We start from the raw sequence: 14,915 nt of genomic DNA on the forward strand, positions 1-14,915 counted from the left end.
AGCACCATACTTGGTGCTTTCTTCTATATGCGCGTGGATGTAATTTGTGTGCAACACGGTCAGAGTAAAGCCAGATTCTTCGGCGAGGCAGCAAGCGCACAAAAGAAGTGGCACCACTAACGCCAACATGTTCACGCTATTTAGGAACACCTTATTCCCCACTTGCTCAGACACCCGAAGCCTGACCGGCGCCGAAAGTGATGTTGGAGCTTTTAACGAATGTATTTTTCTGCCATAGCTGCAGATGTTTAACGCTTGCCGAGCTCTTTAAGCTCTGAAAGAGAGCCGTGCCAGCTCGAGCCAGCTCACAGCTTAGTGACTTTGCTGTTCTAATGTAAACGCTGGGCTAATAAGAAAATAAAAGCTCGTTGTTTGAAACTGAAAAAATACCTTTGGCTCAGAGTGACATCAGGATCACTCATAAAATTCGCCCTAGACATTCAAGTGTCATGATGTAACGAGTGACACAAAGATAGAAATGTACGAAAGAAACAGCTGTTTTAAACAAGCAATACCGCTTGACGACAGAGAAGTAAGCGAGTCTAATTGGCTGTATGTAATTTGTGCATAATTGCGAGTGTACCCTTGGTGGCTTGGCGCTATTTCAGAGCTCAACGGCAGGCGAAGTACATTTTTGTGGGTGGAGCTTATTTGTAATTATCAGGTTGTCACCGACTCTAGTGCCTTTTAGCTCAACTGTCTTCGAACAGCGTGCCGGCGCGAGAGAAGCTGTCCGACAGTGACGACCAGGTGACCGATGCTTGCGGAATAAACACGTTAAAAGGTTTCATGCTCTCTTGTACATCGCCCGCTCTTGCAGCTGCGAACTTCGTCATGGAACGCTTGTGCGGGCATTTACCAGTAACTGAGTAAGGCACTCGTGCAATGAAAGTATACTCTAAACCTGAAGCTATGTGCATTGCTGTTACACATATGTTTATGCACTGGGCATAATGTTTGTCCGACTGTTAGCTGTAACAGCAGCGCATTTAACGACACTTATTTAGAACGTATTTCTCGAAATGGTTCTAGACTATGGTTCTAGCAAAAGGGTACGAGAATAAGCACTGGCTTGAGTTCCGTTCTGCGGTTGCAATATACCACTTAGTGACTATAATCAAAAGAAGGTTCTTTATTTAATTAATTTTTAAAGGCGTAGGGCAACGCAGCATTCATTTCTGTGTGGCCACCAGCCGGCGGGGAATAGAAGCGCCATAGCAGTACCGGAACGTCGCGCCTTTTTTTATTTTTATGCGAAGCATATTACGAGAGCTCAACCCAGCTCCTCAGGCACGGCGGTGTCGCCTTGAAACCACGTGACACCGTGACGTCACGACAGAGGAGAAGTGGCTTTGGCTCAACTCTTGCAAGACGGGCTGGGTGGGAATCGAACCAGGGTCTCCGGAGTGTGGGACGGAGACGCTACCACTGAGCCACGAGTACGATGCTTCAAAGCGGTACAAAAGCGCCTCTAGTGAATGCGGTGTTGCCTTAGAAACGAGCTGTTTCTAAGGCGTGCGTCTCTTGCTCAGGCGCACATTTCGTTGCCGCGCCGAACGCTGCTTTGCTCGACGCTCACCGCGTCCAATGCGGGGCGCGCAGTCGCTGCCCTGTAGCCCATTGTCTTACACCCCTTGGCGGGTCGACAGGAACGCTGTCGCGTTCCACTCTTGAAGGTGAAGCAGTAATGCATGAGTTGTTTCTTCGTCTAGCCGAACCAAATATAGCCAAGCAACAGCAGTTCACCAGGCTAAACAGTGGTTCAACAACTAAAATAAAGGCTAGTATGCTTCGCATCCTGGGCTTAACCTTACCTAAGCCACAGCCATTTTTTTCTTCTTTGTAGCAAGGCAGCAAAACCAGCATAGGTTGTTTGGATACTCATTTAACTACAATTATTGCAGCGCTAACAACAACGTGTTTTCTGTCGTACCGTACGTGCAAGTATAAGATAGCCCATTGCCTGAATAATGTATATATATAGGCACCTGGCGCAGTATTGATGTAGTTTCTTCAAAAAGGAAGCTGAGTGGTCTTTGAGTTCTCGTGGACCATGCATCCGCGAACCAGAAATCTAAAGAATCCGACTACACTGTGAGGCATGTCGGTAAGTTTGTTCTTAGCGCTATAGCAGCAGTGTATAACATTACACTGGCTTGCGAAAAACATGTATGTTGGTAAAACCGCAAGATGAATCAAGAAAAGGCTAAGAGATAACAGTAACTCCTTTGAAATAATCAACTTCCATCTTTGGTTCCCAAAGCAACGTGTGCGATTGTGTCACTGAATTTGGCAGGACGACAGTGTTGTTATGACAGAAAGAAACAAATAACAGAAAAACTATTCAAATATGTTTCATTAGAAGACACCTTCACCCATGTGTCAGCCATCCTTCCATTGTAATGCACGAAAAACAATGTGAGCATATATCGTGGTTTGTCAAATGTACTAATCTTGCATGTTAGCCTGTTCTCTGACCTTGCGAGTGAACGCTTATATCTGTCCGCCTTCTTTTTTGTCCCTCATTATAAGCGCTATTGTTCTGCCCTTTCATAAGTTATATGCTTTGCTTGTTTTTTTTTTATATGAGAAGCTTCCTTTAACAACTGTCGTGCTGTCATGCACAGGTGCGGTGGTGCGGTACATGCTTGCGTCGCTTTTTTTGGCTTGCTTGTGTCGGCCTGCAAACTAAACGCACTGTCAAAGTTGGCCCACGTCAGTGTTTTGCGGGAAGTTTCGACTTGAATAGAAATAGCTGCTTACTTCTATTTCCTATTTTCTCTCTCTTTTTGCAATTTTCTTCTTCAGATTTCGTTTCCCCTCACCCATTCCCCAGTGCGAGGTAGCAAACTGCATATTTATGTTCCAGTTACCCACTCCGCCCTTCGCATGTCTCTCTCTCTCTCTTTCTCGTAGAGCCAAGTACAACGAGATGTGCAATTCGTTCATTATAACTGTACAGTGACGACACCACTAGAAAACACTCAACAGTTCTTTTTATTAAGCATAGCTGTTGTTAAATCCTTTTAATACATTAAGATTGATCTAACACATTAAAAAAACTGCGTTTCCTGAATTAAAGAATGCAGTGGGCGATGCTATATATGTTTCGCACCAATTAAACATTCATTTGTTTAAAATTTTCTGGTTCGTTTTGAATAAACGCGCCAGTAAATAAGAAAATGCTCTTATTTTTTCTATCGGGCGTGAAAGCAGCCTTGCGGATAGGGTCTCTTTCTTCCTGAGCGATGGGTTGGTGACAGAGTCGCCTGGAATCGTTGCACGTTGAGATCCATTGAAAATTGTTATGCGTCCCTCAATGGCCGACTTCACCGGCGTCATCTTCCTGACGTGGTCCACAAGAACTGTATAATCTGCAGGACCTGCAGAAAAGAGTAGTGAAACAAAAGTGTATTGGAATGTCAAAGTGAACTCCCCATGGCAAATTGAACTTGACCAGCCCCATCCCGTGGGAAGAGGGCCCCAGTCAAGCTGTCATTACGGAGCTTTTATGCAGCTGTCTAAAGAGATGCATGCATACTTAGTGATAAACGCAAGTAGCACTCGTATCAGGTATAGGAGTACGTGTGAGCGCCATGGCGAACAACTCCTTTGTCTCGCCCTACACACTTTAGATGGCCTTGCCCGCGCAAACGCAGCACAAACTTCATGGGTCTTTTGCAGACTCCCCACATCCGTGAAATCTTTCATCCTGGACAACCGGCATTCTTTACTGTGCTGAAGGAAAGGTCGGGCGACGCCTAAGTAAGCTCTTTTTTATTCAATAAATGAGAGTAAGTGCGGCATAGCGAAGTCCCATGAAAATCACTTGTCCACATACACCCATATGTGGTCTCTTAGAATACTTTACAAGGAAAGCGATCGTATGTTTCTATTGCAAGTGTAACTTGTAGATTTTCTCGCGCTTCGAGCAACGTCTGCCCTTAATTACGCGCCCTGTTACAGAGTTCCAAGAGAAAAAAACTCCGTCCGCAGCCGCGTACTACGTGACTTAAGCGGACACTGCGGGGCAATCCTTCTGGACGAAGCGCCGCATATTGTTCGATGTGCTTCTGGCTTCTCCTGCAGCTTTTCTACGTTATTCTATATAAAAAAGTAAGTTTACGAGCAGCGATCACATCAGCAGAGTGATTTGTAACATGGGCTTAGGTGTGTACAAGTGTAAACACTATACCCAAACTTCGACCTCTTCCTCACCTCCGCTTGTGGCATTCGTTGCTTTGTTATAGCCATCCCCTCCTCTCGCAATGTAGTCAGTGGTGACAATTCGGTAGACCCCGGTGTCACTTACTTCCTCGTATCGAGGCACCATGCACTTTCTGCACAGGACTTGTAGTGATACGACGCGACAGTTACGAGGATACCCCACGTTATACGTCACACGAATACCTGTAAGACAGAGAGAGAGACACTCTTTAATGAGTCACTCGAGATGTTCGCCTGGCCATACGCTTAGCATGCTACTCCTAAAAAGATTGGTTGATGCATGAAATGAGCCACTGATACACAGTACAACCGCATATACAACATGCGCAATTAACAAGCACAAGTACACATGGTAACAAGAAGATGGAGCGTTCGGTTCAAGCCAGTGTCCAAGAGGAGGAATAACTTCGTTGTGGACAAAGCACTTGCAGTACTGCTCCAGAATCTAAGAATACGTTGCAAATCGAAAGAGTTACCGCGGAAGTTTAGTGAAGATTAGCAAATCGCTCGTTGACGGGCGAAAGGCGGGAAAATCAGCCTGAGGATTTTTGGCTTTACCCTACGCAGCAAAGCCGGCCAGGGTCATTGAAAAAGAATTTGCGCCAGAAGGATTGCTTACAGCAGTGTTGGTCATGCAAATAGCTCTGCTCTTTTTTCTGCTCAACTCTACGCAGACGCAAATGTGAAACAACGAAAAGGAAGTTTTCAGAAAATAATATCCTCCTTGGAACTTGAATTCGCTGCAATGAATATTAACTGTAAACTTACGTGAAAGCTAGAAATAGTCATGGGAAGTGGCCCCAGCTTTAATTATACCGGTTAATACGATGCTGTTTCCCCAAGGCTTCTAAAGTATCGGCGCTTTTAATAGGCGCACAAAACGTGCAGACTTTGACCGCGTCGTTGGATTCTACGACTCAACTTTTTGCCAGGCTTTCCAATAATTTGTTAGAATTGGACGCGTCGCATATTTCCAGTTTCTTGTTTGAACACAGACAAGTAAAGTACAAGATTGCCGCAGCTGTGATGTTATCATTCTTTGTAGTAATCAGGATGTGAAAGGTGGGAAAGATTATTTGGAGAGAAAAAAATTGCCGTAATTGTCTTACTCACTGTTGGACAGCACATCCGTGATTTCGGGGGATGTGAGTGCTAACTTCCCAAAAAAAGGAAAATGAAAAGAATATGAAACAAGAGTTCTCATTTTTGTGCAACATCAGTGTGTTGAGTAATGCGATTGTTTCCACCTAATGCCTAAGACCGTTGTTAACAACGTTGTTACACATAAGTTTGCAACAGTTGGAACAGTTGTTGAAATGTAAATGTCCAACAATAGGTGATATATAGACCCATACGTACGACATGTAGAATAACGGTAGCATGAACTCGCTTTCAGTTGTCATCAATTAAGTGTTTAAGCCAGTTATAAAGCACTTTCGATCGGTCTTTCCTTTTAACGCATTAGCATTAGGAGAGTCAAAGTGGGAAGAAATGCATGTATGTGAAGTGTTGGAAGCCGGTCACGTGGTAGAGATCCGGGGTGGGAGAGGGGGAAGGTTCTCCTACGGTGCACCCGTCACTTGCACTTCGCTCCTAGAAGAGGCTGCACGTGTGTTGAGTGAGCTCCTGAACACCTTCGCAACCTTCGAATCTTCTTTTCTTTTTCTTCTTTTTATATTTCCTTCTCATTTTTTTTCATCTACCTTTGAATGAACCGTGCAAGTTTCGCACTAAAAATCGTCTCGCCCTTGCTTGGTCGCCATGGTCTGCCGGATGCCTGCAGCCCGCCGACAACGCCAGGCTACCCAATAAGTAACGTCGGTCGAGCTTCGATAGGCAGGCGCCGCTGCTTCTCGGCAGCAGTGCGATACGCTACCCTGGAGTACACAACAAATTTGTTGCGTAGCGAAGCTGGATATGGCTACGTTCTCGAAAAAAACGTGTGCGTCTGTCGAGCCGTGTAGATTTCTCTCCATACCTGTGCCGATTCCGAAGATATTGCAATACTGAGCCAACCCACGGCGGAACTGACGCAAGCTTTAAGCACTCCGCCACTTTTCAAAAGTAAGTTTAATATCTTAGGTCCAAATACATCTCGTATCAGATATTAAGCTGATAAGGACATACGCTACACTTCAACCCGCGTGGGCCATGTCTACGTTCACACCGCCCTCTCTTTGTCGGCGTTGCAAGCGCTTGCGTATCTCCTTTCCTTTCCTTCCGCTCTCCCGTGATGGCGGTCCCGTAATCGTGCTGCCCGCCAGCACCGCTAGGCGGAAGGAAATGCGAACCGTTCATCTGGCCCTGATTCCGCGAACTTGGAACGTTTCACCGGAGCAACGGCCAATTTTAAAAGGAAGCTTGTGGGGAACCAATTTTGTGTGACCTGTGTTCTATGTGACCGCTTGTGGTCGTCGAGGGACCTCACGACCATTATACTTCACTGCGGTACGTCGACTAATGCACGACCGCCTTGGCTACGGTGAAGCAGTGTGTGCCCTCGGAGTGCGGTGAAGTGCGTGTCCGTTCCACGTGTCGGGATTCAGTAGTATAAGGTGTCGTGCTACGTTTTGCAACAATACATGGCTATGTGTACCCCTCGGTAGCTCATCGTCTTCCGAGGAAGAACCTCGTCTGCAGCGCGCACGGGGGAAGCCTTTGAAACGCGCGCCACAACCAGCACTCGTTGCATGGAGCATGCGCACCAGTCGCGTTATCGGAAGAACTCGCGCAGGGACTGCCGGGAAGGCGGCTGCCCGATAAGAAGGCAGCGGAGACGGCACTCGGGGCTTTTGTCGGGGCGCGGGCCTGGGGAGGCGCTGGTGGGGCGTTGCCCGTCTAGGTTTATTTCTGAGCGTGCTGCAGAGCGGGGGGAAAAGCATTTTTGCGTTGTGTTCGCGTGAAAAAGTGCTCTTGTTCGCTTTTAACGCGATAGCTTTAAGGAGCTCGTGTTGCAGAAAAGCCGGTGTCGTGCGCGTCGGGTGTCGGCGTCGGCGTCCGCGGCGTTGACCGTGAGCGATAAATCACGGCAGGCACTTCATAAGTAAAAAGCAGCTTCCAAGATGGGCTGGGTGGGAATCGAACCAGGGTGTCCGGAGTGTGAGACGGAGATGCTACCACTCAGCCACGAGTTTGATGCTTCCAAGCGGTACAAATGCGTCTCTAGTGAATGCGGTGTTGCCTTCGAAACAAGCCGTGGAAAGTTATACTGCAGTGTATATCGGTAATTATGAACATGTAACTTACAGAAGTTGCAATTACACGAGTAGCGAAGTGCGTTTCCGCTGCATTTCTTCTGCGCTTTCCGCACACGCAGAGCCATCTTGCGGCAAACACAGAAGACCCCCTCTTCTCCATGTAGGGCGCTGCCTCGACAGATGGCGCGCCACGCGCGCATTGGAGCTGTGGAAGGACCGGTGCGAGGGGGGTCGTTGCCCGGACTCTCTCTCCCCTGACAACGCTTCGCCTTGCTCCCTCCGCAGAATCAAGCGTCCTTCCTTTCTTTAGATCACTATCTGTCTATCTCTCTGCCCGTGCCGATCACGACGTTTGGCTGGCGTGCATCATTTCCCCCTCCGAGATACCGAGTTCTTTGGTTCGTTCCGCTTGCTCAGGCGCACGTTTCGTTGCTGCGCCGAACGCCGCGTTGCTCGACCATATGGCTCGACGCTCACCGCGTCCGATGCAGGGCGCCTCGTAAGTGATGGCTGCCCTGTAGCCCATTGTCTTACACCCCTTGGCGGGTCGACGGGAACGCTGTCGCGTTCCACTCTTGAAGGCGAAGCTTAAGCGTCCTCCAATTTTTTGGACTGCATCTGCGCGCCTGGTTCGGTGCTTGCTTGCTTTCTGCGCTTTATTATGCGAAGCATATTAACGTAGGTTTCGGGTCTTCGCGCGACGCCCGGCGGTGGCCACCATTGACCCTAAAGTGGGGTCACGTGACATGACGTCACGTGATGACGTCACACAGGCTGCAGATGGGGCCTCATATCGCGCCGTCGGTCACCTCCCGGCGGTGGCCACCATTGACCTTCAAGTGACCTTCAAGTAGGTCACGTGACATGACGTCACGTGATGACGTCACACCGGCTGCAGATGGGGCCTCATATCGCGCCGTCGGACGTCGCCCGGCGGAGGCCTCCACGCTTCGGTTCGCGCCTTCGCACGCGACGCGGCGGCGCCACCATCGCTGCATCACGTGATATGTGACGTCACGCCAGGGATGAAGCGGCGCGCACCCGCCGTCGCGTCAGTCTCTGTGCCCGCAACCGCGCCAGCGTCTTTGCGCCGGGCGTGTATGCGGTCAAGATGCCTCCAAACGCTAAGGATACACTAAGGTTAAGCCCAGTGGATGCGAAGCATCCACTGGGCTTAACCTCGATAAGCCTCCAATTTTTCATTCCGTTATCGACAGAAAGATTGTGTTGGTTGAGGGCTTGTAACGGCCGTTATTTTGTCGCTCCCTTTGGCTTGTACATTTTGTTGCCTCGCTGTTCTGCTGCTTGCTTCTTTGCCTTGTTCTTTTCTGCTATTGGCCGCGAGACTGCAGTAATTGTTTGAGTGCTTCATTATATCGCAAATTAAAGCGGTTTCTGTTCTTTGCGCCACTGGTCCTTTGTCGTGCTGGTCGCGGCTCGCGGACCCCCTAAGCGAAGGCGAGGGTCCTTCAATATATATATATATATATATATATATATATATATATATATATATATATATATATATATATATATAAATATATATATATATTGTACTGAAGGCACTTGGCAGTGGGCATGGTGCTAGTGGAGGAGAAGAAGACGACGTGAAGTGCTTGCTTCCCCGTTACGATATAGCGCCGATCTGTTTAAGCCTAGCGCCACAACCTATAACTAGGGACCTTTCTGCTAGGCGAACACCCCCGTTGCATTTGGTGGAGCTGCTGGGTTTACCTTCGACATCCTGGAACTCCGCAGCCGAACGCTACCGCCAGCTGTTGCAATGGATGAACCGGGACCATCCCAGGCTGCTGCTCCCGTGCCCCCCGCCATCGTCTGTTCTGGCGTCATCCGGCAGCGCGATCCGGCTATATTTAGCGGCACAGACGACCACGACGTGGAAGACTGGCTCGCCGAATATGACCGTGTAAGCGCCTATAATAGGTGGGACGACCGCGCCAAGCTGACAAATGTCATCTTTTATTTGACTGACGTGGCCAACCTATGGTTCCGCAATCATGAAGCCGATCTTACCACCTGGTCGGCTTTCACGGCAACTTTGGCAGAGGTCTTCGGCCGTCCCGCCGTTCGCCGGCTTCGCGCTGAGCAGCGCTTGCGTGGTCGAGCTCAACGCCAGGAGGAGACCTTCACTAGTTATATTGAAGACGTGCTCTCGCTATGCAAGCGCGTCAACTCGTCTATGGACGAAGCTGACAAGATCAAGCACGTTATGAAAGGCATCGATGACCAAGCCTTCCAGATGCTTGTCGCGAAGAGTCCGCGGACGATTTCCGAGGTCGTACAGCTCTGTCAGCAGTACGACGAGCTGCGCAAGCAGCGTGCATCAACTCGCGCTGCTCAGCAGGACACCACGGATCTATCTCCGTTGGATTTCGGCCACGATGCTACCGACATCTCTGCTTTAATGCCGGAGATAAAGCAGTTCATCCGTCAGGAAGTGGCACGCCAACTTTCTCTGGCGAACAGCACACCCGAGCCGTCGACAACCTTGGCTCCCTCGCTTCGCCGCGTCATTCAGACCCAAGTTGCCGCGGCGCTGCCATCTGCCCCTCCTCCGCAGCCTGCAGCTGGACCACTCACTTACGCTGACGTTGTCGCCCGGCCTTACGCCCCTCCGGCTCCTGATGCCTACCGGGCCACTGCCACCTTCCATGTGCCGCCGCCACCTTCACGCCCGATGGTCGTCCCTAACTCGGCCGCTGGAGCCCCTGTCGTCAACCCGTGGCGAACACCTGATAACCGGCCAATATGTTATTCATGCCATTTTCCGGGCCACGTAGCACGATTCTGCCGCCGTCGCAGCCCCCGTTTACCTGACAGTGGGGGTGCCTCAAGCTACAGGCCTGCTCGACTTCCGCGTCAGGACCACTCTAACCTTCCTCCGGACACCTCTTACAGTCGCCTCCCCTTCGATTCACGCCGGTCGCCTTCCCCACGTCGCCGATCCATTTCCCCGATGGTTCGCCGACCCAGCCCAGCCCGAGAGGAAAACTAGCAGTCGCAGTTCCAGAGGCAAGAACTGCGTTTCCGTCGAACATTTCAAGGCCTCATTCTGCGCCGGCGAACGAAATTGAACTGTCCGTAGACGGCGTCACCGTACACGCACTTATCGACACCGGAGCCGCCGTTTCTATTATTAGTGAGAAGCTCTGCCGCAATTTGAACAAAGTGACCATTCCCCTTACCTCTCTTTCTCTGCGTACGGCAACCTCGCATCGCGTTCAGCCTTCAGCGTCGTGCACAGCCCGGGTTGTCATTCAAAGCGTTCTGCATGTTATCGAATTTGTCGTCCTGCCTCGTTCCTCGCACGACGTTATTCTTGGTTGGAATTTCCTATCTCTGAATCAAGCTCTTATCGACTGCGCTCGTTGCGAACTTACGTTATCAGTGCCGTGTTTTGACCCTGACGACTATTATTCTCCTAAAGTTGTTGCCGCCTCTGACATCGATATTGCACCTTTCTCCGCCGCTCTGGTTCCTGTCTTATGTAGCTCTGCTGCGAACTCATCTGTCCTGTTTACGCCGTCGACCACTTGCGCGCGCCGCCGGAACTTTCTGCTTCCGTTTGCTGTCGTCACTTTTTGCGAAGGTTCTGCTGCCCTTTACGTGTGCAATCCGTCCGCCTGCCCATCATCCCTACTCCGCGGCGAGTGCCTGGGTACAGCTGAAGCATTCGATAGCATTCTCCCGGCCACCATGTTTGGTGATACGGCATCACTTCCGATTTGTGCCGTAACTCCTGCCGCCGCGACCGATGCCCCTGTAGACGTCTTCGCTCGTTCCGTCGACGCAGAACTCACACCTGCGCAGCACACCGAAATCATCAAGCTCCTCCAGCGTTTTCGTGCCTCATTTGACATTGGCCAACCATCCTTGGGCCGGGCGTCCGCAGTCGTTCACCGTATCGACACCGGCCAACAAACACCATTGCGCCAGCGTCCGTATCGTGTGTCGGCCGCTGAACGCCGTGTCATCGACGAGCACGTTGACGACATGCTGGAGCGTGGCATCATCCAGCCCTCTAACAGTCCCTGGGCATCTCCGGTTGTCCTTGTTAAAAAGAAAGACGGCTCCATTCGGTTCTGCGTCGACTATCGCCGCCTTAACCGAATAACGCGCAAAGATGTATATCCTCTGCCGCGCATCGACGATGCCTTGGACAGTCTGCAGGGAGCGGAATTCTTTTCCTCGCTGGATCTACGCTCCGGGTATTGGCAAGTGCCCATGGCAGAGGCCGATCGCCAAAAGACAGCCTTTGTAACTCCTGATGGGCTATATGAATTCACCGTCATGCCGTTCGGCCTCTGCAACGCGCCTGCCACTTTCGAGCGAATGATGGATAGCATTCTTCGAGGGCTGAAGTGGAAAACGTGCCTCTGTTATTTGGATGACATTGTGGTTTTTTCCACCGACTTTGCGACGCACCTCAGCCGCCTCGAGCAAGTCCTTGCGTGCCTCTCCACTGCAGGACTGCAACTAAATTTGAAGAAATGCCACTTCGGCGCTCGCACGCTTACTATTCTCGGTCATGTAGTTTCCAAAGACGGTATCCTCCCGGACCCCACGAAACTTAGCGCCGTAACCGAGTTCCCCAAACCAACCACCATGAAAGAGCTTCGCAGTTTCATCGGCTTGTGCTCATATTTCCGGCGCTTCATCCGTAACTTTGCCTCTATCATCGCCCCCTTGACGCAGCTTCTCACCGGCAGTTCTGACCTATCAGCCTGGTCCCCGGCATGCGACGACGCATTCCAAGAACTGCGACGCGTTCTCACCTCTCCTCCGGTACTGCGACACTTCGACCCATCTGCACCAACTGAGATCCATACGGACGCTAGCGGTGTCGGGCTCGGCGCTGTTCTTGCGCAACGCAAGGATGGCTTCGAAGAGTACGTCGTCGCGTATGCCAGCCGCACCCTTACCAAAGCCGAGGCGAACTACTCGGTTACTGAAAAGGAATGTCTGGCCATCGTTTGGGCAATCGGAAAATTTCGTCCTTATGTGTACGGGCGTCCATTTGACATCGTGACCGACCATCATGCCCTATGCTGGTTATCTTCCTTAAAAGATCCAACTGGTCGGCTCGCCCGCTGGGCATTGCGCCTACAAGAGTACGACATCCGCGTTGTTTATCGCTCCGGCCGAAAACATTCAGACGCAGACGCTCTATCCCGGTCACCCCTGCCCTCCGGTCCTGACCACTCGTCTATTTCCACACATGGAGCCTTCGCCCTCAACATTACCGACATGCCATCAGAGCAGCGCAAGGACCCATGGATCTCTTCGCTTCTTGACTTCCTGTCTAGCCAGTCGCCAGCGCCACTTTCTCGGACGCTCCGTCGTCAAACAGCGCACTTCATCATTCGGGATAACCTGCTGTACCGCCGCAACTACAATTCGAGCGGTCGCAAGTGGTTGCTTGTTATACCCCGACACCTGCGCCCTGACATCTGCGCCACGTTCCACGACGATCCCCAATGCGGCCACGCTGGTGTCTTAAAGACATACTCTCGCATCCAGCTTCGGTACTACTGGCGCGGTATGTACCGCTTCGCTCGCCAGTACGTCCGGTCCTGCCTCATATGCCAACGACGCAAGACGCCACCTCAACATGCCACCGGCCCCTTGCAACCTTTACCATGCCCCGCGCGCGCGTTCGACCGCGTCGGCATTGACATATACGGTCCGCTTCCCAACACTCCAAGCGGCAACCGCTGGGTTATTGTCGCTATCGACCACCTCACGCGGTACGGCGAAACTTCAGCCCTAGCATCTGCCACAGCAAAAGACGTCGCCAGTTTTCTCCTTCGAAACCTGATTTTACGCCATGGAGCACCTAGATGATGATGAAGCAACATTTGCTGGGCCCGAAATAAATCGGTGGTGCAGGCAGGCACCAGACGGGGTGGTTCCCTAGTTACGGGACCCATATGTTTCCAGCAGCTCCTGGCCCCTGTCCGTCAGTGCGAGCTGAATCGGTAGGGCGGGGCTGGATAACAAGGTCTCCCATCGCTCAAGGGGTTGGGGATTGGGGGCGTTGGTGGGAAGGGGAGGAGGGGGGGTCTTGAGTTCTGTGCACTCTGCCAAGACGTGCGGCAGGGTGCCCTTTTCTCTTCTGCAAAAAGGACAGAACATATCGTGTTCCGCAGGGTACATGCGGTTCATCAGTACGGGATGCGCAAGCGATCCCGCCTGCGCTCGACGCAGGATCGTCTGTTGTTGCCTAGTTAGTTTGGGGTGCGGTTCTGGCAGTCTGCACCTTTCCTCTCGGTACATCCGGGTAATGTCCCGAAAGCTGGTAACCGGGTGCGGTAGCTCTGCCGGCTCGTGCTCGGCCCGGATTGACATTTCTCGGGCATGGTAGTCGGCGATGGTGTTGCCTGCTACCTGCGAGTGAGCCGGGACCCACACGAGCTCTATGGCTCTTCCCGGAGGCTTGTGCTTGTCTAGAATGGCTCGGGCCGCGGAGGAGATTACCCCCCTGCGGAAGCTTCTGTAGGCAGTCTTTGAGTCTGTGACTACGGTGTTCACGCTCGGCTGTGCGAGTGCTAGGGCCACGGCCGCTTCTTCGGCTACTGCGGGGTCTGTTGTCTTCAGGGACGCGCTGACGATCAGCCTGTCTTTTGATGTAACCACCACCGCTGCACGGTCACTGTGTTTCTGGAGCGAGGCGTCCGCGTAGAGGACCCTGGGGTTCTCTTCCAGCTTCCGGGCTAGTGCTTTAGCTCGCGCGGTGCGCCTCTCGTCGTCCTTGCCCGGCGTCATGTTCCGGGGAAGGGGTTTCGTCTGAATGATCGTTTTCCAGTTTTCCGGAAGGGCCGTCTTGATGGGTACTGGCTCGATCTGCCATCCTATTTTGCGTAGGACGGCTCGTCCGTGTTCCGTGTGACTGAGCCGGATTCTCTGATTTGAGAGGTGGGCTTCGATGAGCTCCTCCACCGTGTTGTGGACGCCCATGTCTAGCAGTTTTTGAGTGGACGAGTAAATAGGCATGCCCAGTGCTTGTTTCGTTGCCTTACGAAGCATCGTGTTTAGGGTGTCCCTATTCGCCTTCGTCAGCTGGAGATACGGTGCGGCGTAGGTAACCCGCGACACGACGAACGCGCGTACCAGGCGCATGGCATCGTCCTCTTTAAGGCCTCGGTTCCTATTAGATACCCTCCGAATCATACCAAGTATCTGTTCGGTTGAAGTCTTGATCTTTGTGATGGCGGCCTGTGCCTTCCCGTCGCTCTGAAGTAGTAGGCCGAGAATTCTAATCTGCTGTGTTGGCTTGATGGTAGTTCCGGCGATGGTGATAGTCACGTTCGGCGGCAGCTCCTTCTTGGATTTTCCCGGTTGGATAATGAGCAGCTCTGATTTCTGGGGAGCGCAGCTCAGTCCGCACGACTTTGCGTACTCATGCACGGTCGTTGCCGCCCGCTGCAAGACTTCCTCCATCCAGGCATCGGATCCGGCTCGGGCCGTCCA

General features: G+C 51.6%; 1 protein-coding gene and 1 pseudogene across 2 annotated transcripts in view; both read right to left on the minus strand.

Annotated features, from left to right (window-relative positions):
* Positions 1-2,978: 2,978 nt before the first annotated feature.
* LOC135905456 (snake venom 5'-nucleotidase-like) overlaps positions 2,979-14,915 on the minus strand; it is a 37,229-nt gene continuing 25,292 nt past the window's right edge. For both annotated transcript variants that reach the window (XM_070531893.1, XM_065436406.2), the window contains 2 exons: positions 4,219-4,410; positions 2,979-3,383 (listed from right to left, as the gene is read on the minus strand). In XM_070531893.1, coding sequence (XP_070387994.1) covers positions 3,127-3,383; positions 4,219-4,410 — 449 coding nt within the window. In that variant the 3' untranslated portion in view covers positions 2,979-3,126. The remainder of the gene's footprint in view (positions 3,384-4,218; positions 4,411-14,915) is intronic.
* On the minus strand, positions 6,201-6,380 carry LOC135905493 (U2 spliceosomal RNA; annotated as a pseudogene).

Source organism: Dermacentor albipictus, chromosome 1 (genome assembly GCF_038994185.2).
Source record: "Dermacentor albipictus isolate Rhodes 1998 colony chromosome 1, USDA_Dalb.pri_finalv2, whole genome shotgun sequence".
Taxonomy (NCBI): Eukaryota; Metazoa; Arthropoda; class Arachnida; order Ixodida; family Ixodidae; genus Dermacentor; species Dermacentor albipictus.